This window comes from Chaetodon auriga, chromosome 3, assembly GCF_051107435.1.
Source record: "Chaetodon auriga isolate fChaAug3 chromosome 3, fChaAug3.hap1, whole genome shotgun sequence".
Lineage (NCBI taxonomy): Eukaryota > Metazoa > Chordata > Actinopteri > Chaetodontiformes > Chaetodontidae > Chaetodon > Chaetodon auriga.
This window is the reverse complement of record NC_135076.1, coordinates 28,289,038-28,312,978: the sequence shown is the minus strand read 5'-3', so window position 1 is coordinate 28,312,978 and position 23,941 is coordinate 28,289,038. Positions and strand designations below refer to the sequence as shown.

Below are 23,941 nucleotides of genomic sequence, written 5' to 3'. Positions count from 1 at the left end.
TTAACCCAAAGAACACATTCAGTTTTAATTCAAGAAGTTGAATTAATGTCGGGAAACAGAAGTTGAGGTTTGACTGAAACAGTTCAAGCCTATGAAGTACATTAAACAGTTAAAAGCAAGCTCATACCGTGGTTCATGGACACACAGACTGCGCTACAATATTTATGGACATATGAGAGATGCAATTCATTATTAAACACGAGTCACGGTAGAATATGATGTGGTACATGGAGCTAAAAGCCTAGAGTAAGACTCCCTTCACCAAAGGGCCTTTCTTATTCACAGTATTAGACAACAGCACTTATGTGACTAGAAGGTATTCCAGAGGTTGAAGCTGGATCACTTCACTTTTAAGGCCCTAGCTGGTAAACTTGCAAAGTTAGTTGCTTATGTTTTGCATGAGCACCAACACAGAAGTGACATAAAGTCACAGCGACAAACTGCCGGTCAAATGCTCTCATAATAAAATCAAAGTTTTAGAGCAGTTGTAAACATGGAATGTTTCAAACTCAGGAGTATAACAGTCATCTGGTTTGTATTTAACAGGAAACTGCTAGAAAACATTAAAATATTGAGTAGGTAGATCTGATAAGATGGCACAGATTGGTCCTGTTTTCAGCAACGATGGCCTCATAATGAATGTTTCTGCATGGAAATAAAGGAATAGCTCATGCAAAATGGTCATGCACGATGTACAGTGATCTCAAAGGTTCATACTGCTACTTTTATCTGTACGTTTCATCTTTAGAGAAATTTGGACAGAAAGTTTTACAATCATTTTTAAGGCAAACAAGGAGTAAAAAAAAAAAAACAGGAACCTACACTGTTTGGTCGAAAGAATTCACCCTCTGGTACTGAAAGTTCACTTATGCTTTGCACGGGATTCAACTGAAGCAGGTTTTGAAAGTCTGTCGTAAGATTTAGTGTCACTTATCTTAAAGTTCTTGCAAACTGTTTCTCTCTGGAAGGGTTAAATTTTGCACATCAGGACGATTTAAACTTGATTTCTCTATGTTACGAGAGAGTTGGGAACAATTAAATGACTTTCTAGATTTCTAGATGAAAAAATACAAATCAGCAGATGTGCATCAGTAGCAAAGGACCCCCACTCTTTCCATCTGCAATCATGTGATGACGTCACAGTTTACTTATCAGTATGTCAGGTGATCCTTATCAGGAGCACAAAAACTACAACAACTGTTTCCTGAAGCAAGCCTGATGAGGGTATCTGAATCTGATTGGACCAATGATTGAGGAGGCTCGTGTATGGACCCTGTGATAATTAGAGTCAGGGCGTCTCCCATTCACAGGCTGGGGTCTGTGGCCTTCTACGTCTTGTCAGATAACAATGCAGAGAAACAGAAGCCACCACTGAACCTTTACATGAACTTTAACTCACCTTTGTTTGAGCTAAAGCTTTGATCCAAGGCCACGGCTTCGCGCTTCTGCCTGTTCTTTGGTGTAACTATGTGACTGCAAGGCAAAGAGGAATACATCCCTTGAACTGCAGCAGGCATGAGAGAAGGTTAGGAGGGTACATGGGCCTTAAGATAACCTGTGAGCAGTATTACTATCAGCTTTTTTCCACATAAGAATCAAAAGGAAAGCAGCAAGAGTTCAGGTGTTCTCCTACAGAACAGTGCAAGGCTTCTTGTCCTTGAAAGGGTTTTCTGAAGCGGGGATGCCCATCAGCAGTGGGTCATTCTTCGCATGTTCTCCACAGTAGCGCATCAGGTCTGACGAAGCCTTGGACACCTGCAAAGACAAAGACACACCAGTCTACCTGTGCATGCATGCGGTAGAAGTCGAACACTCAAACTGGTGTGAATGGCTATGAATACAAAGGTACCTTTATCCTCTCAATGCTGGCCTCTATCCTCAGCTGCTGCACCGTCCGCCTGGCCTGAGCGATGCTACTGGAGCTCTGCATTTTTGATGACATCGCAGTCTTTGGACAGCTGTGCTCAAACCTGGATCAGGAAAAATAGCCAGACTTTATGTACTTTTATGAATTAGTGTAGAGATGCAGTTGGTATTTGCACATAAGAAACCAACAAAGCCACAGTGTAATTCATCTATTCAGATGATTCCTGGCAGCAAGATGTTCCTGTAGGTTTAAAGCAGCTGCTGCTAAAAACACTGCTAACAATGAAAGCAATGAATACGAAATCTGTTGTTGGCTATGAAGCTCAACACACTGCTTAGGTTAAAGCTTTGGTTGGAGTAGAACCACCGAAACTGGGTCATCAGCGTAAAAACCAATGTTAAAGTTGGGAAAAATAATGTTATTTATGTATAATGTAAATAGTTATGGGCACGGGGATTGACCCCTGAGGCACCCCATAACCAACAGAAGGGGGCTTGATTTGGCATCACCAGTCACTAGTCTCCCTTTAGCGTTAGCATGAAAGCAAGTGAGTGCGACATTGCATAAAACCTATAGAGTCGAGTTTGTTGAAGAGTTTGTTTATGATTGAAAGTCTCACACGTTTTTGAGAAGTCAGTAGAGAGAGAAACACAACATGGCTTCTATTTGTGCAACTGCAGGCAAAAACCAAACTGCAATGGTGACACAACATTCAGTGAGTCGAAAAGGGCGCACAGTCTTTGCCATGATGGAAAGCTGAATAATGGAAGGTAGCTCCCGACATCACTGGCATCAGCGCTCTTATGTGATGTAGAATCAGGGCACTTTAAATGTAGGCTAATATTTCCATGTATATTTCAAACTTACAGCTATAATAAGACTCTGCAGCCATGCTAGCAGCTCTGTGCGGCACTCTGACACAGCCATGCTTTGACCTAAATACTAACATCAACACGCTAACATGCCCCCAATAACAAGTCTAATGTGCTAATATTTAGCTAATAATGTTTACCATTGTCACAAACTTAGTTAAGCGGTTTGCATGCTAATATTTGCCACTTAGCACGAAGGACATTGAGCAGCTGTCAGTTAGTATTTTATGTTCAGTTTAAGTATTGGACTGATTAAGATTTTGATATGATGACGGTGCAAGATGAAAAGTGCATCACCAAGTGAATCATTCTGTGGGGGGCACGAATGTCTGCAGCACACTTTGTTCCAGTCTATCTCATAGATGTTCAGAAAGCACCAGAGGAAAAATCTTAATCACTTAAGTCAACAAGATTCATTGTCTGGGAGCACGAATGACAAGATTTCATGGTAGCCCAGCTAATATCTGTCCCTGGAACCATGCCAAGAGCACGACTCTAAAAAATGTAGATAATAAAAAAACTATTCAAAGCTGCACCACAGGCTGCAGGATAATGAGGCTTTGCACAACATTGCAGAGATTATAAGAAGAGAGATTACTAAAATTTTACTGCTCAAATGTCTGATGTCCACAGACGTGCATCTTCCCAGAAATGACAGTTGACTTAATCTGGAATTGAGTCAATGTGCGTAGAAGTTGTGGCCCAACCTAACGAACTCGTGTTTCACAATTCCCACTTCCAGGATACAATGGTTTGCTTTTACCGGCTCATTACGTCACTGCCTCTCTCTTGGAGGAGAGGCTGCACAGTTGCAACTTCTTATCTACACAAACATGACTTCTAAGAATCAGGAACAACTTCTCATGCAAGAAGAACAACTTGTGTTCACGCTGTATTGGAACACAGACACATGTGGTGTTGAGCAATAAATGAGAATTTCTCTGTGCACCCAACAATTATTCAACACTGATTGCTTGCAGCTCTTGTTCCTAGAACAAATAAAGAAAACACACCAGAAAGTGGCTCTGTGGGACTGACAAAAATAATCTTTGACATGTGGTGTGGTTAATGTTTGCTCTGTGCTTTGGTGCAGGATATTACAGAGGAGGGGGACACAGAACAGAAGGGAGATGAAACATGGACTACAGAACCGACTACAGAAGAAGGACAAGACCATGCATCCCTTTAATCCCCCCACACACTCCCTTCCGCTTCCTCCACAGGAAGCAGTATCGCCAGTTACCCTCTACAGTATAAATGATAAAATATGCGGTGGAGGCTTTAAAAATAGAAGCTACTCACAGGGACCGGTAACCAGCAGGGCCGGCTGAGGCCTTCCTAAAGAAAGCATGACACTTAAACAACAGTTGCCCTTTTTCAGAGTAGAAAAGCTGCTGTCGTAGTTTCTGCTTTCTTGACCTGTGCACTCATTGTTCCAGGGAACTTAACACTTCACACTTGTGGCTCTCTCGTCAACACAGCTGTAGTCTTTAAGCCCTCAGCTGCACCGGCCAGGCGTGAGTGGACACAGGAGAAGGGAGAGCTGCGTCACAGGGGGGCTGGTCTTCACCCCCCAGCGTCTGTCACATAACGCTGTGTGACGCCAGCGGCTACTACAGAGCTCTGTGAGGGGGCACTCCGGGCATGATGAGCTGTAAAAGCCTTTAACAAGGCCAAGTGTTTTCTGTTTTACTGCCCCATTGTTGGGTCTGTGGTTGCACCGTTGGCACTAATGCTGACAAGCAACCTGACAAGGCCACACTTATGGCTGTCATTAGATTTCCCAGACACAATCCTAAAGGTACATTTTATTGAATTTAATCACTCAACTTGTGTCTGCATTTTTTTTCCTTTGAACTCATTTTCTCCATCTTGTCATATTTGCTTGTATACACACACAATTGCTGCATTACATTTAACTCAATCACAATGCAATGTGGGCACAGCCTCATGCATTCATCTATACCTGTCCTGCTGTAACTGGATGATAAAAGTTGCAGTGAAACAACCCATTTGATTTCATGCAATTACAGCCTATTAACATTTCAAGTGGTCATACATACAATACATGCATGCATGTATGTTCATCTTGCAACTTTTACCAGAATTGATGTAAGATAAAAAGCTGCCACAGATATTCCACCAGTAGTCACAGAACTGAGGCCTGTGGAGATTCTTCCCCTCAGGCCAGCAGTGCCAGATGTGGCATGCAGTCTGCAGTAGTCAGTGTAGCAGAGGTGAACGAGTTTAGAACACACACTTGCATCAGGATTGGTTCATCCCCGCGGTGTCGGCACACACAGACTCTGCTGTGCAGCTCTGCTCAAGGAGCTGTCTGATCCAGTGAGGTCCTCAGCCCTCAAATGTGCTGAAGTTCAAGTAATCCTCTGTTTCAGGGAAACGTGGTGGCCAGTTTTACAGTAACCCTGCTGCTTCTGAGGGATTATAACATTCTCACAGACTATATCTGCTTTTAATGGGCCTCATCAATGTGGATTTTCTATTGGCTGTCTGTATTTATTTAAGTGGGCACATACAGTAGATTCTAGCCTTTTCTATGGAAACATAACTCCCTGTGCTGCTTAATATTAAAGGAACAGCTCAACATTTTGGTAAATACATGTATTCACTCTTATTATTATTATCTTCCTGTGATTTACACAAAAACAATGAAAACACACATTTTAAAATCCCTCAGTATCAGTTACACGAGAGAAGGCAGAACAAGCCGAATGACTACATCTGAAAAAACAGACATTAGTAGCTGACACTGGAAACCAAAACAAAACTGTCCGAAATACACAGCATCAAAAAGAAATCACAAAGGTTCCAAAACAGCAAGAATCAAAGTAACAGATATGTGGGATCCATCAGTTTGGTTCTGGTCTGTCTGATGTTGGTGTGGAGCAAACTCCAACCAGAAGCTCCATCAAGTTCTCGTTACACAATTTGTCCAGAGACTTGACACCAGATGCTCTCTTGAAAAACAGTATACACGAATCTTTCAAAGTGTGGCGTGTTTTGCTCAATTTGAAGTTTTTTAGATCTCTTTCAGCAGCACAAGTCCAGGCGTGACCGAACATCAATCACAACGTTTCCATGAAAGCGCAGCGTCCGTTCCCGTCATGGAGACAACGTAATCAATGTGATCAGACCAAGACAGTAAATGATGTCATTAACATCCACTGATTTGGCTTTAATGACCTGTTTAACTGATATTCCATCTTGAGACAAACTGAGTGCAGCGGCATTAGCACGATCATTCCTACGACCAAAGCCGACACATTTAGTTCTGGAAATGTTCAGCATTAATTTGTTCATTCTCATCCATTTAGTAACTGTGCAGCTCAACACGTAGATCCTCTCTCAGCTCCACTGCTGTTGGTGACGGACAGAACAAAGTTGAGTCATCAGCATACATAATTTACTGAGATTAATATGAGGAGACGCTCATATGTCTGTACACTACATTTGAAGCTGCAGCCAGTAGGCGGTTAGCTTAACATAAAGACTGGGTGCAAAGGGAAACAGCTAACCTGCCTCTGACCAAAGGTTCAAAATCTGCCTACCAGCAGCTCAGAAACTCACTAGTCAACACATTTTATTTGCTTTGTTTAATTCCTATAAAAAACAAACTGTTAGGAGTTATGAGCGTGTGCAGCTGCTGTCCACTGTTTCCAGGCTGAGGAGCTAAGCTAACCGTTTCCTGTATGTAGCAAGCTGGCATGACAGTCATCAAACTCAGCAGGAAAGCAAATAGGATATTTCCCAAGATTTAGTATTCATTGCTTTAAAGTGAAATCCGCTACAATAATATAAGAGACCACCTCTCTCTGCAGGGATCACTTAGCCTGAAGCAAACTTGAAGCTAGATGCACGAAACCTAAAAATAGATTTTAAGCCATTGTCTGATTGCCATATCATTTCATTTCAGAATGAAGAACTCGAACAACTGCATGAGTCGAATGAGTCTTCCTCCTTAATTCCAGTGAAACCAACAGGCAGGGATGTTTGTCACTGCAGGGTGTGTGATTCTTTGAATGTGGACTAAGCCTTTAAAATCCTTCCAGCCAAAAGAATGTCTGCAATGCCTTCAGCTGCGGCGTGCACGTCTGCATCCAGCATGTGTACTTCTGTGTGGTGAATGTAAACACGTGGCACACTGAAAGCATTGATAAAATACATTTGAAGTCTTAGAGCCGAGTGATTTCTTTGATGTGGCTGAGGGGCTTTGCACAGGTGGGCTCCCACAGTGCCAGCAGAGAGGTTCTGCAGTTTATGACAGCAGGTTTGGCTCTGCGGTGTGAGACTGCTCAGCTTGGATCTGCTGCCTGAACAAATACACCAACACTTACATCAGATTCAATTCAGAGCAGCATAACAGGACTAAATGTGCACCTGTGAGGGACAATACTCATCCAGTTTGTGCCCGAATCTCCGTCTGCACGATACGGCCGAGAACTTTCTAACAGCAAAATAAGCCACAATATGGCAAATGCACGCAAAGTCAATTAGAAAACACTGCTGTTGTCGGGCCGCATCTAACAAAAACTTTCAGCAGCGATTAACTGACAGAAGATCGTGAAAAAAGCTCGGGACAATCAGATGTCTTCTGATTGCTTGTTCAATTAGTGTGACAAATAGAAAATATCTTAAACGTCCACTTACTAGCTTTTTCTATAGCTTCCAGCAGCATCTCATGGTTTTTTCATTAAACAAATTAATGCTGCTCAGTTCTCAAATTTCTTTCAAGCTTTTTCAAAATTCATATTTTTCTACTTGTTTTTGGACAAAACAAGCAATCTGAAAATGATGCCTTCAGCTCTACATTCTAACATTTTAGAATAAATAACTGACCAGGAAATAAAACAGCAAAGAGAAACTGTGTCAACAAACATATGGACACGTGAGTGTTGTTTCACTGCAGCCTTGAAGAAATGTGAACCTATAAACGCACTGAACTGTGTTCCACCATGAGTTATATCGTTATATAGAGTCATACATGACATATCTCCTCACCTCATCAAAACATCAACTTCAATAACTCCTTTCTTTTATGATATTTAGTGTAATAAAAGGCAGCACAAACAAGCCAAGGTGCATTTTGCGCACAGATTACTGAGGTGTTATTCAGAGTCTGATAAACAGAAGGCAGGCAGAGCGCTGCAGCCTAAATGATTAGTTATCAGCTGTCCAGTTCCAAAAATGTCGGGCCGTGGGACACTGAGCAGCTCCATTATCTGTCCGCTGCACTGCTAAAGTGCCTGGCAACAACGGCGGCAGGCTCCACAGTCCGCTCCTGGACCAGGATCTGTGGCTGCCTCTACAATAAGCTCCGAGGCTTAGGCACATTTGAGAGGCACGGTGACAATGCAGACAGGCTATCAGTATTGTGCCACGCTCACAATTGCTGTTCGGCATTGTGTAGGACAGAGGCACCGGGCCAGGAGTGCCGAGCTTTTACAAGTTTAACTGCGCCCTCATGAGCGCTAATCTCAGACAGCCTGATGCTATCTGGGAGCCAGACTGTCCAGTCAGGCGTGCAGAGGAAAGAGACAGAGGCCTCCCAAAGAGAAAACAACACACAGCGTCGCCTCTGACTTCTGCTGGAGACAAACTGTGTGAGCAAAGCGACAAGAATCCAATCTGTGCAGGAACGTTATTGATTACAAGCTTTGATGGCGACAGGTTTGAAGAGCTGCTATGTGAAGTTAGCCGACATGAAAAGAAACACGGGAGGCGTTGGTGTTGACGCTGCTGACTAAACAGGACACGAGGGTTCCAAGCAGTTGAGTCACAGACTGCGAGTTTCTCCCGCCGCTGAACACCTTTCACCTGAGCGCTGCAGCGGCATGCAGCACCTTTGCCTTGGGTGAGGTCAGCTGTAGGACAACAGATTCTCACTCGCTTTTCTGTCATCCCGTCCTTTCTTCCCACCTGGGCCCCATGTGCAGAAAAACAGGTTTCTTTGAGTGTGTGTTTGCATGTGTCGGTCCAGTCACACTGCCTGCACGCCAACACAGACTGTTTTAAAGTTCAAAGCTTTGACTAATGTGCCTCTGATTGCCTGAGAAATAAGTCCATCTATGGCCCTTCATAGACACCCTGCAGTGAGGAATAGTGAATAACATCCATGGATTAGGGCTCTCTTTGAAGTTCTTGAAACTTTTCTTTCATGCATCAATGGAAGACAAGCAGCTAAAAGTCCCTGAACCAGGTGCTGCTCTCTTCTACTGCACATCATCATGCATGTGCTCAGTTTCTTCCCTGCTCCGCTTTGATTGTTTTCCAAAAAACTGTACATTTGGCTTTGGGAGATATCGCTTTGATTCGGCGCACAGAGAGCAGAAATGAACGGCTGACACAGAGAAAATGCTTCACCGTGTCTGCAGCTAAATCTGGGAGGCCAGATGCAATGCATTGTGCCACCAGCTGCTTCTATTAATAAAGAAATGCTGTCATGCAGATGGGTGTGGGTGGGGGTGATCATGCGAACCTGTTGCATGCGGAACACGCACTGTGGACAAGAGTAATAAAAAGAGCTTGGAAGCAGATGTCTTGTGTTTTCTTTTTGCAAGCGTTTTTAATGTTTTTGTTATTCTAAAATAAAATAGATGCGATCATGTTTCTGGCTGTGCTAACGCCACACGCTCTGTGACCATACGGCTGGTCTGTTGGTCAGCTGGTCCACGACTTTGGTCCAGACTGCAAAATCAGCATTGGTGCAATGTCATGAAATTTTGCAAAGACATTCAGGGTCGTCAGAGGACTGATCCTGATGTCTGTCAGCCCTGTCTGCTGCCTGAGTCGTCACTGAATGTTGTTCAGACGGTCATGTTTCCTCAACAATGCATCTGAATTTTAAGTAAAAACATTATTCTGCAGTCATTACGTTGTGCAATCAACATTTACTTCAGAATGATTTGTTAAACCAAAAATCTCGTCTATTGCCAGTTTAACTTGTGCAACGTACTTAAGTGACTGAAAGTTCTGAGATTCCACTGGGCGTGTCTCCATAACATTGCATCTGTGATGTATTTTTGTCCTGCATGCAGTTGAAAATTTACCGGATTCTCTACACCGTTCTGATGTCTGACTTCCCATCTCGCTCGATCTTGATCTGACCTGATCTGATTGGTCTGTCTTAAACAGACTCTGCATGTATTCTCCACAGAGCAGAGCGGAGAGCTGCTTCTGGGACGCTGCTGAAACAGAGACTGAACACACGATCGCCTGGAAGGGCAGCGATCTGCTCCATCGGACGCGTCACGGATGGAACATGGACGTTACGCAGAATAATGGTGACATTTTAACCCAAACCACGATCTTCTCCTAAACCTAACCAAGAAGTCTTGGTGCCTAGATGGAAGGAAACTTTTCACAGCGTTAATGATGAAGGTCCAGTTCGACCTAAACCAAAGGGCGACAGTTTCACCCTGACGACGAAGCTCTGGTACAAAGGTCTGTTTCACAATGTTGACCACAAGGACGAGGATGCGCCAGTTTTATCTTCCTGGCACACAAACTGCTCAGCTGTAAGACTGATAATGGCCAAATTAACTTTGGCTAATTTCAAGTGGATGTGAGCATAAACAAAGTCCTGCATCCAAAACGTGTGAAAACCTTCACGCTTTCCAGACCCTTACTTGTATAAGGAATGGAAAACAGACTGCACTTATACAGCGCTTTTCTACTTTAACAGGCAAACACTGATGGCAGCGAGGATGTTGGCCTGATCATCAGGAGCAACTTAGGGTTCAGTATCTTGCCCAAGGACACTTCGACATGTTTACAGTCAAACATTCGTAAACTAACATGAAGAAAGTTGGAGCTCTGCTGTGTTAGTTCTGTTTTTTTTTCCAGACTGTTTCATCTTCACTTAGATATTGGCAACACCTAATAACTCTGCTGTCATCACTGTAAATCTTCTGAAGAGAAGAAACTGTCTCAGCTCCCGTGGAACGGCACACACAGCTTGAAGAAAGAGCCCTCAGGGCACGGCTGAGCCGAACGGTTAATGAGCCCTTAGTCAGCCCTGTCTGCTGCCTGAGCCGTCGCTGTGGGAGCCGTCACGCCGCCTGTCTTTGCCTTATCTTGTGGCACACAGACACTCAAAGACAATAGAGCCATACAGTGGGGCTCCTCCAACAGACAGCTCGAGAACTGCTTTGTGGTTTGCGTCAGGTAAAAGTCACAAATGTGATGGAGACTGCATTGTATCCTACACCGCTGAGTGTGCTGCAGCGTGTGCATCTGTGACTGTGAATGGTTTGCGTGCAAGGTGGGCCAGGCTGCTATTTCCTGCTGAGTGGGAGACATGAAAGCGGTGAGATTTTTATGCCGTTGATATCTCTGCACAAATGCACCAAGCTGTCTCCACCCTATCATGGGAGAAAAACTCCCACCACCAACAAAAACTCGCTCTCAGCAGTTGACTGCATTCGTCGAAATCCCCCGAGGAGGGAAAAGTGAGCAGGGCGGAAAAAAAAGGCCCACTCTCTCCCACCAATACTTCCTGGAGCCCGGGGCAGTCCTGGATCTGCATGGGTCTCCCCGACAACTGAGCTTTGTCTAGACAGAAACCAATGCTCCACTCACTGGATAGGAATTCAGTAAACCCACAGGCCCTCATTCTCACACCACCTTTAGCCTGCCGCTCTCACATGGCACCAAACAACCAAGTCACAGCTCTCATTGTTACAATAATCCAGCGTTTACACTCCAGCTAAATGCACCACCCTGTCAGTCACTGAAATAACAAAAATCAGTGCATTCTGCAAAACAAGGTGCAGCCTGTGCATGAAAATCCGCCCTCTGTACTTCAAGCTATGTGGGAATGTAAAACAGGCTGCAGAAAATTCCTTTCATTCCAACTTAGGCTGCAACACACGCTGATCACGTTCACATCAAGCTTCAAAATCAGTATCGTGGGATGCAAACAGTGCTGTGTGGAGAACTGATATCTGTCCGAGAGGCCGACACCCTTCTTGGACGCGGTCGGTTGCTTAAGGATAAACATCAGCAACTCCTCCTCTGCAGACGTTTCCATGCGTTCACTCCTGACACCGAGCCCTCACCTTTTCCCCACTTCCATACACTCACATGTCTAACGAACAGACAGCCCTCCCCCAGCCCCCAAACACACACACACGTACACACACACACTATTTTACATGCATGCTAAGGCTTCCTCACATTCTTTCTTTCATTGATTGGGTCTCATGGGAAGGTTTATTCAGCATCACACTGACTGCCGGGAGTAAAGTTTTCCAAGTGCTTTCACATTAAAATAATTTCCCCTTCCTACACTGTTTTCCAAGGAGATTCAGACACAAACACATCTCATAGACTTGACTTTAACAGGCAACAAAGCTGCAGAATAACTGAGGACTTTCATGTGTGGCTGTAAGAAGGATTGTACAGATGCTGATAGCATCAGTGGGACTGATCATAACCCTGAAAGAAAGCCTCCAAAATGTTTTTACCATTTTGATTTTGCACATTTTATATTTTCTGCATAAAATATAATTCATCATCGAAATGTTGTTCCATAACCTTCTCTAAACTGCTGGATTTGGATAAACTGGGGAGGGGAGGACTTGACTCTGAGCTTTGTTATGACGTTCAACATGAAAACTTTAATTAGAATTCATTCATGCACTTTACACGACTGATACTTCATTTTTGAGACGAGACATTTTTGAGTGTGTTTTTGAAACACACTTTGAATGCTACACACTTAACCTTGCAGGATCTTCACCCAAATCTGAGTGAGTCTCTTTCTTTACTGCTGGGAGTTTTAAATGGGAAAATATAAACTGTCAGACATTTGGTTTGTGGATGAAAGAATGAATGAACTTCTTGATACTTCAAGGATTAATGCATTCCAGTTCCACAAAACTAGCATCTACAAGGTAAGATGGATGCATGCATGACTCTAATACCGCAAAGTTTTTTTCACCGGATCAAAAAGTGTCTCTACAGCTGTAAAAGGTTGCATGGCAGATTACAGCGTGAACAGAATCAGAGGCTGAACGGAGAGGAAATGAAAGTGGGTTTGTGTAGTTGATCTAATCAGCACATGCACAGCACTGAGGGAAGGTGGTGGAAGGTGATTGGGAGACTTCTTCACTGCTGCCACCTGACGGCTTATCACGACAGACAGAAGACAGAGAGAGAGAGAAGCAGAATAAAGGGAGGGCTGGGAAAAAAACCAGCAGCCTTCTGACCTCAGTAACAGGAACGACTCTTCAACCTCCCCCTCTCATCTCCTTCCTGTGAACTTTGAAGCACCCCAGAGCTGAGTGAGCACTAAACTGAGCATAATGAGCAGCCGTGGGGGAGGCAGAGGAGAGGGCTGTGGACGTAGGAGGCGCTGGGGAGGACACCATGTCCAGAGTGTCCTTTTAGGGAGGCTCCACAAGTGGCAGCTGCTTTTGTCTCATGACGTCTCTCTGATTGTAAGCATGGAGTCCTGTCGCATTAGTAATCTGCCCTTTGGTCCAACACGTTACCAGAGAGTTTGCATACACAGTGAGGCATTAAGAGCAATGAAACAGGTATTATTAACTGAGAAAGAATCCCAAACATCCACCTGACCCAGCTGTGCACAAGGGTCACTGCAGACAAAGTGCACATTTTTAGAGCGAGCTCACGGGAAAGTTTCTGCTGCTGAAAGCAATCACTAGTTTCAGGGAGATGTTTGGAAAATGCATGAATTTTACAATTTTAAGGGGCACAACTGTGGATTTATTTATCCTGCAAGTTCAACTGTGCACTTCCTTTTAGACAGAGATGCCTCTATCCTTACCAGTCAAATTGGAGATTGCGATTTTGAAGACAAAACATGTGATGAGATTATACAATATGATGCATTTCAACCATGCTAGCAGCATCCCATCAGCTAGCACGCTAAAACACTACACTGAAATGGTGAACATAGCATTATCCTTGCTAAACATCAGCATGCTAGCATTGCTGACGTTAGCAATTACCTCAAAGCACAGCCTCACAGAGCCACTAGCACGGCTGCAGACTTCAAATCTTGTGTCACTCTACATGCTGATGCCGAGAAGGTCTTCTGCACAGCGACAGCACGTCTGCTGCTAAAAACCCTCTAATCATGACCGCAGGGTCTTGACAATAAACAGTCCACACAGCTGGCTTTATCTGTCTATGTGTGGCTGTGTCCACTTTGAGACGCTCCTGTGCCACGTGTCTGCCAGACGAGAATTCCACCCTGATCTTTCCTGCGGGAGCCGTTCAGGGAATGTCGGCCTCCAGTTAACAAACATAAGAGTCTGGCAGTTAAGAGAGGAAGACCAAGGAGCAGTCGGGATGTCACCCTGCCCAGAAAATCTGCCAGCCACTGGTTACATGCCTGGAATTCTTTTCTACAAGCTGCTCTTTCCTGCTTTGATTTTTTCTCTGAAACATTTTCCTCCACCAGACAGTGGCAAAGGAAATATTTTCCAGTCCAGAAATAAGTTGCTTTTAATTGCATTGCCTTGCGAGTATACACTTGGTGGTCTGTGCCGCTGTAAGAATGCGCCTTTGATTGATGTTCATTAGGGGCGAAACAGGGTGGTATGCTGCTCGGCATTGCAGCCGCGTTCCATTGGAGTTACACTGTTCTGAAAACAAACCGCCGCAACCGGCCCGCACATACTTTCCCTGTGAGATCCTGGCCGGTGCTTTGAATGAATACAGCATTATAATACTCCAGAATGCATGAGTGAAAAAGGTTCAGTCATCATTTGAACTCTGCACCAGGCTAGGTTTGAATATCCTATGATGCAGGTCACTGCTGACTGAGTTAAAGCAGAACTTTGCTTTGAGGAGATGAGCTGCTCATTTTGGATAATATGGACGTTATCAACGCATTAAACTACACACATATCTTCCTTTCAAGCAGCAGGCTCGTCCAGGTCTTTGTGACCTCTTGACAGCATGAATGTTCTCACTCGTGTAAATGATTTACTGCAGTGTGATAATGTGCGTTCACATGTGTTGAGTTTACCTTTCATCATCAAACTCTGCTCTGGTGGTTTTGTCATGAGAGAGGCTGTTCGGTGACAGAGCAGGTCAGAACATGTGGTACTCAAGAAACAGAAACAGCTGACTTTCACTTTCATTTTCTGTCTCATCTTTTATTCTGTTCATGCAGTACTTCTATGTTTAATCTGCCATGCAGCCTTTTACAGTGTTGTAGATACTTTTTGATCAATTTGGTTTGAGTTATTCAAAAGATCTTTCCTACATTAGAGTCTTGCATGCGTCCATCTTATACAGATAGAACCAGTTGCTTGTTTTGTGAAACTGGACTGTATTGACCCTTGAAGAAGTTCATTCTTTCATCCACAAACCAAATGTCTGACAGTTTATATAGTTTCCGTTTAAATCTCCCAGCAATGAAAGGTTGAAAGGCAATAACGATTTAGATTAAGATCCTACAAAGGTTAATTTAAAGTTCGTAGCATTAAAAATGTATTTCAAAAAACCTGTTAAACATTAAAGTTGTCTGGAATGAGCTAACTCCTCATCTGCATCTGCACAGTTCTGCAGGTATTCGGTCAAAAAACAACATATCAGATTGTTTGAAATTTGGACCTGATGATGGCGCTAGATGAAAAGTAAAGGGATCCTCAAACTGCACGTCTTCAGACATTTCACTGAAAACCATCATCAAATGTCAACTTCATGGTGGCACTAGAGGAATAGTTAAGAGACCGACAGTCATTACTGCACGTCATCCGTGGACCACAACCGCCTGTACAAAATGTCATTTGCGTCCATCCAATAGTTGTTGAGATATTTCGGTCTGGACCAAAGTAGTGGACCGACCAGCGCACATCCCCGGAGACATGACGCTAGCACGGCTAAAAACAGTCTACATGTATGTAACCCTGCTCGCCATTTCCCCCACTGACAGAGGTGAAGTCAGCACCTGGCAGGCAGTTGTGTGAAAATTCTATCCATGGAAACGGGATCTGCAGTGACCTAGATGATGAGTGGGCTGATAATATGTCACAAGCAGGCAACTGGGGGGGGGGCATGGTAATTACACATCTGAAACTGCAGTAATAATTCATTCACGCTAATGGTTTTGTGTAGGAGCAATGCTGGCCGGGACGGACATTCTATTTTCTTCCCACGAAGCGTCACACGGGAAACGCTCGTGTGCTAATAAGCTCCATAATGGTACAACTTCAGTGTTAATTTAAAGCATGTGGTTCACACTGTCCAGCCGCTGAAGGAGCCTCAGATGGACTGTAGTGATTCTCTGTGTGCCCTGTGGCAAAAACTTGATGGGGCTGTTTGTCCTACTTCAAAGCCAACATGTGTCTCCATTATAGCTGTGCAGATAGGACAGCTAATCTCAAGCGGTATCTGCATGCATCCAGGCCACTTGGAGGCCACCCAGTGCACACCGATCCTGGTTTGAATTCCCAGAGTTAGAGCGGCGCGTACATAAATAACATTAAGAATGTAAATCTCTGGAAGTCTGGAGATTTATTTTTATAAGCGAGACAGGCTGCAGTGTGGTTCCTGAGAACAGAAGAAAGCTGCCAAGGACATCGCACATGGGAACAAAGGGCTGTGGATGTATTCCGTCTCGTGCAGATCAAACAGGTTTTTCCTTCCACTTCCACGAAAAAAACTGAAGTGTGACATGTGTGAAATGAAAGAAACATACAGCTTCAAGTGCAGACAGATGAGCCTTTTCCATCAGTCTGAGCATACGGTCACAGATGGAACCTGCACCCACCAAAAACAAAGAGGCAAAGCACACAACCGGCGCTGGCTCGCTGTCATGGATGCAAGCCATCGGAACCGGTGATCAAATGAGTATTAACCACACTACTTCCTGCACAGGGAAGAGACACTCCCGCCTCTGCCCATGGCTAACCAACATGAGTAGGAGTGTGTATGTGTGCGATGGAGGGGGAGTGGGAAGGAGAGTTGGGAGGGGGGGCTGTTCAGGAAGCGGACGCAGTGCAACCGAGCAGAAGGAAGGAAGATGCCCATATATGAGCAGATGCTTATGAAACAGGATGGAAGACATGCCTGAAGAGGCCTAGGATCTCCCTTGGGTGCGACAATAATGCAGTAAATGTGTAAACCTCCTCCTACATGTATAAACACACACCCTGGAACTCAAAGCTCCGGTTTCACCCTGCCCAGGCTTTCATTCAGGCCGACATTTCACAGTTAGCAGCCTGCCTGAGACTTCCCTGGTTTGTCGTGATCCTTACAATCACGATCAGGTTCATTAATTGCCACCAGAAACAAGCTGCTGACCTGCAGCCTCGGTGTTGAGAGCAGGTTTCTGCTTCTGACGGCTGCGCAGAACAGGCTGATGTCCTGCAGACACTTAGCAACACACCTGCACACTGGCAAAAAGAGCCTTTGTTTAACACCTGTGTTCAATACGCAGGTTTAATTATGAGCGATGTTCAGACAAGTAACCAACCAAGCTGCCTCTGGGAACGAATCCCTTCTCCTGACCTAAAATCTATCTAATGAATCACTTTGCCTGTTCTTAACATGTTGTTCAGTGACGACCTTCTACAGATGACACTACAGGAAGTGTTTAGGATTCAGATTCCTCAATTCATTCATCAAATTAAATTAGAAGTACAAAAGTGTGAGGAAGAAATGTACTCAAAGTATCAAAAGTAAGTTCTTAATGCAGCGAAATGGCTTCTGTGACACTTATTAATACACTATAATTAATGCAGCATATTACTGGATTATTATTACTCATACATTAATGTTTAAACTGCATTTTTCTCCTGCAGTTTGTTGAGGTGAGGCTACTTTTAATATTTTTTTAATACTTTTATATTGGGCTGCAACAATGATTATAATTTTCATTATGAATTAATCTGCTTATCGTTCTTGATCAATCCACTTATTCAGTATCACAGTCACAATTAAGCAGAGCTCAAAGCTGCCCTCAGAAATCTCATGTATATGCAGAGCATCACCTGCATGAAGAACTGTACGTTATTAACCATTTACTGTTTAATAAGACACTAAAAATCACACATAAAACCCAACTGCAAAGAGATGCAGACATACAAACTAAAGCAGCACTGTTGAGTTCTCCTCAAGAAACAGACGACAAAGAAAGAGGATTTTGGATGATATATCAAAGTTAGTGATTTGACCAACCATTCAGCCCAACAGGCTGTACACTGCAATGATGAAGGGCTCTCTTAAACCTGGGGAATAAAGAGAAAAGACTGCCCAATACTGCCCCCATGTGGAGGAAAAACATCAGCACAGAACACAGGAGGGTGAGCTACAGTGCAGTTTTGCACAGCTGATATATGAATCATCCCTAATGAGCACAGTGTTGTGGGCTTCCAGCTAACATGAGGGTTAATTATAAACGCATTTAAAAAGATAATTAAAAGACATTAAGGGAACATCCACATTTAAATTTTGGCCATGATCAGCTTCCAGAGAAAGAAACAAATGATTAATATTAAGTCCAAAAAATGTCAGTTACAAAGCGTCCACGTTATCTACAGCATGTAAAAACAAAGACTCTATGGCACACAGAGTCGACAAATAGAATCAATTAACAAAACTAAAATGTGCTGAGCAACAGTTCTTATAAAGAGTTCATAGTCTGGGGATGAACAAGAGACAAACTGAAAAAAGAGAGGTCAAAATCAATGCAGCAGAGGCCGAGAGATTCCACATTTTAGTCCCACATGTGGGTCAAGCTCAACAATTCAGGAGCATACATTTCCCATAATGCAACCAATAGTATTGATGTGTCAGACCCTCAATGCCTGAAAAATATCCACGTCTTTCAAACTCAAACCTGAGCAGTACAAAGAAAAGAGCCCACAGGCTAAAGTCTGTTTTCACCAGCAGGGGGCAGCACCGTAAAGTCTGAGTGGAGATATGAAAGACGGAGTGCGATGAATAATAGATAGACTGTTGAAGCAATGTTTGTCACCCGAGCCTTCTCTCAATTACAGTAAAGGCTGCGCGGCAGCTGCCTGCTGACGGACACTGACCTGTGAGGGAAACGATCTCAGCGAGCAGGTTGTAGGTTCCCGTCGGTGTGACCAGCATAAATCTGCAAAGAAAAGCAAAGGAAATGTTGAAATTACTAACAGCAATGAGAGAGTTTTCAACACCAGGGAGTCAGATTCTCCCGCCAGCCTGAGTGGAGAGGTGACGGAAACACGTTTCACTATTTATTAACGCCTGATCGGAAACACTGACAGATTTGTGGCATGCAGGAAATTGTTTATCTATTGGTCCTGTCGGCAGAGGCCAGACAAACCGTGAGAGCATGAGGCCTCTCAGCGTGACGGTCCAATCATTTAGGGAAACCGCAGAGCATGCCAAATCTCCAGCTCCTGCTCCATTTGCATTCATCACCATGTTCCGGTGAAACCAGTTCGATGGCCAGTCCTTTGGCCTGAGAACTGAGGGGGAGTTGAGTTGGAGAGCAGACAGGCCAAAGCACTTCAGTTCTTTCCACTGTTTGCTTGCTTTTTGCATTTCTCTTTCATTTAAATGCTGAATTCATCAAACAGTCTCTTCTATATATTAATGACAATTTGCAAAGATGGGTTGTTAAAAAAAATATTTTTATCAATCAAACTTTGACGACCTCGGGGTCAGGAAGTCATAGGAGGTTGTCTGATACTGGAAATTTATTAAAGCAGAAATAATTAATCATCAGCCAATAGGGGGCAGCAGAACACGCTGAAACAGAACACTGGCTTATTACAGCTAACTTGTTAGCAACATTAGCATTTATTTGAAGTCATGTTTCTGGCCATGTGGCAAATACAAGTCTAATATTTACTCTCCTGTTGGCTGTGCTGTGCTCTCTGTGTTGCTGCTAAATGCCATTTGGTTGCATTCAAAGGGTTAATCGGAGCTGTTTTCGGTCAGAGTGAACCAAAAACAGTGAAGCTGTGGGCTGTAAAATCTAAAACAACGAGCTGAAAGGCACTAAAAGGCTTCACAGAGCTGAGAGGAGCTGCACTCAGTCTGTTGTTTCCACCTGTAACACTCGTCAGGAGAGGAGTCAAACCGTCCACGTTTCCGAAAAAAGTCCATTTTTACTGCATGTGCATGGACATTAAACGGGTTGAAAAATACTGAATGAACCTTTACAGTCAAGATGTGTTGCTTTCAAAGCCGCGCCGGTCCACAAAGGACAGCTTGGATTCTGCTCGTGTTAGTGTGAGAAAATGGGAAAAATAAGCCGCGTCTCAACTATTTCAAGCTGAGGCAAAGCTGTGAATACGAGCAGAGCTGGAGGACAAACACTCATTGCTTTGGAAGTGAAATTAGTTTTCATCCTCACATGTTTGCAGAGCTTCATATGAGGCGTGATAGACAGAAAACATCACCAGAACACGCTGAGACCACCTGCTGATCTGCTGAGCAGCACTCAGAGGTCTGTCGTTGTACAACGTTGAAACCAAAGATGTTTTATTACCTGCTGTGTTCCAGTTTCTAAGCAACCTCTGACTTCCTTGTCTGGTTTATAATTTACCATGTGTCCAGAGTCAGCGCAGGTGGTGGAGGCCTGCTGTGTGTTTCAGCTCAGCACAAACAACAACGCAGCCTAACGGGAACCAAACACCATATAATAAAGACAATGACATCATTTTAAAGGCTCACATAATGAGTGTTTACAAATCTGAGCTGTAGATACGATACGACAACACATGCTTATCTAAAGACTCACACCTGTGGAGTCAAGACAACTCCTCCTCTCAGGTAACACCGACAGCGGCAGCTCTGCTCTGCGTCCTCACCTCAACCATTATAGTGATTAAAATGCATTTTTATGTCCATTATAAAGGAAAACATTTAAGCAGGTATGCCATCTTTACTAATACTAGAGTATTAATCACGGCTCATGCTTACCTCTCACTTACTTAAATGTGCAGAACCTGCCTCTGTAACCGACAGTATATCTCCACTTTTCATGGTGGGAATGAGAATTACATACTTCAAATGTGTGAATCTGATTGACTATTTATTTATAGCAGTCACGTGTTCAGTAGGTCTAGCTTGATTAAAACACACTTAACCAACCAATTACACATCCGAGCACACGTTACCCACAGGAGCCAGTCGACGGCGGAGGACGCGACGAGAAGATAATTAAATTTAATGACAATGGCTTTATTAGGAGACTCATTCCCCCGGTGCTGCACAGACGCGCCGCAGAGACCCGGAGCTGGTTTGTAATTGTTCAGCGGATCTGCAGATCATGTGGCCCTGATCTATAAATATCCCACTGCAGCATAAGACAGGTCCCACAGCGTCGGTGCGATCACACACAGGGTGACAGCAGACGGTGACCGGGCTGCTGTCACACAGGCCGGAGTGTCACTCTGCAGGGGGAACGACCCACATCCTGCCACAGCGACAGCCAATCAGCACTCCCTGCTCGCACCATCTGACCAAAGGAACCAAAACGCTCATTTCACCGCTCTCCTAATTCAGACGGTCATCAATCAATCAACCAATCAATCAATCAATCAGGTTCTGTCCATCAGAGACACAAGGCTGCTAAAGGCGTGACAGTAAGAATAAGTGAATGCACGCGTGGCCGTCGTCTCAGCCAGAAACAGCAAATCCCACCCCGCTCAGATCTCTGCTTTATTCCCAAAAAAAGTACCAGTAAAGGCCAGTCTGTGACAACATGCTGCGTTTGAGAAAGTCAACACCTTGTTCAGTGTTTTCAGAGTAGCAGACCACAAAAGATGATGGGCTTAATCTGGGGATACTGTGGGAGGAGGCAGCTGAACGTGCTCTCAGGTGGAGGACTCATCTAAATGCTAATGCTCCTCAGTCTGTACTATAGACCGCAGGACACCAGCTAGCACTAACATCACTGATTACTCTGCTGAGGCATTGATTGACAGAAAACAGCAACAATTCCTCATATTTGAGAAGCTTGAAGAGATTGATCTCATCATCTTCTTCGAGTGATAAATGACTTACACTTTCAAAACGGCTGATTCATTTCTGCTTACTGACTAATAACTGATCTTTTGAGGTCGACACTGTCTTAAAGGTCTAAAGAAGCACGAGGACAGGAGCTGCTCTGATGTACTGAATTAAAAAAAGAAAGACGTAATGACATGCTTGGTCACTGCCTGCTGGCCACCACACGAGATGCAGCTTGTTGTTCCGTCCTGAATATGATTAAAAACATAACTGGGACACGAGTGTGCATATAAACACAGCATCAGAGTAAAAACGGAGAGCTGTGTCTGCGAGGAGAAGCCGCCGACAGCCTTCAGCACTTGTTGATCAGCTGTTCGTGTGCCGAGCAGCCTCACATGTGTGACATATGTGCTCATAACACCTCCATCAGTGCGTTACGCTCCGGCGGGGAGGCTGAGAGCTCTGACGTGAGTCAGCGCAGCAGAACATACTTCACATGCTGCTGTGGACTAACAGGCTGGACGCTGGCGGCGACGGCGGCTCCGCTCTGTTGACTGGGAGCATTCTCTGAAGGTCTTTGTGACCAGAGCGGTGACGCACACACGAGCTCCCCGGAGGCCGAGCGTGGAATTTGAGTCGAGGGGTAGAGGGTGGGGGGGGCACTCTCACGAGATTAAACCGAGCTCAGGCCTCCACCGGTGGCTGTGGTCTTACCAGGCAGCACAGCCAAACCCACGTCAGCACCAGAAACCCACTCAGGTGGAGTCACGCTGGCAGAAGCCACAACCTGAGAAACATTCTGCTACACCTTCAGAAACACTTCCTCCTTCTGGGCTGTTAGCATCACATGCTTTCAGCCCAGATCCTTCAGATGAAACTCAAGAGATTCAGGTTTAAACACGGACCACGAACATTTACAAGAGCAGTTACTAAAAGATTGAATACACATTAGACTGTACTGTAAATATCTATTTGGTGGCATTATGGCATCTCAGGTCATCAAAGCGACTCAACAGCACAAACTGCAGCTTCGTTTCTGCACAAAAAGCTTCTTTAATGTCCACATCTTTGTTTTTTAAGCCACCGTTTCTGGTAAAAACCTCAGCTGTGGCTCCTGCTGTTCTAAACTTTGTCTGTGGAATCAAACACGAGCTAACATCAGCTCAGACAGGAAAATCTTGACTATCATGATGTCAAACTTACCACAGCTGATTCTGAGGTTTTTCAGGTCAGAGCAGAAGATGAAGCTGCAGAGCGAAGGCGTTAACAGTCAGCTGTGCCATGACTCAAATAACAGGATGCTTTCATTTAAAAAGATGCTTCAGTTATTGTCATAAAGCTCCTTTCAAAACACCAACTGATCTCATATCAGTGGTTTTGGTTATTCTGTCTCAACACGGATCACTTTTGGCCTAAAACTTGTCAGAAATGTCCTTAAACAGTTTCCTTTAGCCAGAGGTGATGTCTGTAAAATGCTAGTTAGGGCCAACTAGGCCCAATTACTCTGACAGAAGACAAAGACGCAGCAGTAGTAAATCCAGACACCTGAGAAACTGAAAACAACTATGAAGAAGAAGAAAAACAGACCGTTTCCCAAACAAGCATCCCTCATTTCAGCTGGTTTATGAGCTGAGGTGATCACTTCAGTCGTCCAACAGACCAAACATCCAGCCTAAAAACTGAGCTTCACGCTTCCTGCTGTCATGCTTCTCTCTAATTTTCCAGAAGTTCAGGTGTTTTCACGTTTGAGCTGAGCTTCTGGATCCTTCCTGGTTTATTTCTGGGACTTTCTAGCTCAAAGAAAGCTTCATCACTCGGTTACTAACCTGTTTGTGAATCTCTCCGACATCCAACATCCTTCAGCTCCTCAAAAAATACTTCTATAACATCACCGAGGAGGAGGTCTTCTCCTCCGGTGACCTCCTGTCATCCAGGCTGGAGGCCACCGTCTACCAGCTGGTCTTATTTAACCGCAGCATTGCTGTCACGTCACGTTACAGGTGCTAAAAGCTTCTTCGTGTAATCTGCGCTGATACTCACCTGGGCTCGCGGATCCGGCACAGCTGCTGTTTCTTTTCAAAGCGGAGCCATGAAAGAAGGCGCGAGCAGCTCCGTTCATGAAAACACGCGGACGAAAAGTTTGACGACGCAGGAAATAAACGGAGCAGATCTGGAGTGGAGCTCAGCGGACAGCCATCTGCTGCGGAGCCGCTGGGCTGGACTCTCATCGGCGCCGCGTCAACAGCGCCCCCTG

General features: G+C 44.4%; 1 protein-coding gene across 2 annotated transcripts; it reads right to left on the bottom strand.

Moving 5' to 3' along the window:
- gng12b (guanine nucleotide binding protein (G protein), gamma 12b) lies at positions 1–23,908 on the bottom strand. Of its 2 annotated transcripts, none has more exons than XM_076726716.1 (4): positions 23,728–23,908; positions 18,777–18,838; positions 1,850–1,970; positions 1–1,755 (listed from the first exon to the last, which is right to left on the bottom strand). In XM_076726716.1, the coding sequence occupies exons 3-4, from the start codon at positions 1,940–1,942 to the stop codon at positions 1,630–1,632; spliced, it is 219 nt and encodes a 72-aa protein (XP_076582831.1). In that variant the 5' UTR covers positions 1,943–1,970; positions 18,777–18,838; positions 23,728–23,908; the 3' UTR covers positions 1–1,629. The 2 variants fall into 2 exon arrangements, with proteins under 2 accessions (XP_076582831.1, XP_076582832.1); XM_076726717.1 differs by lacking the exon at positions 23,728–23,908 and adding an exon at positions 20,857–20,979.
- Positions 23,909–23,941: the final 33 nt, after the last annotated feature.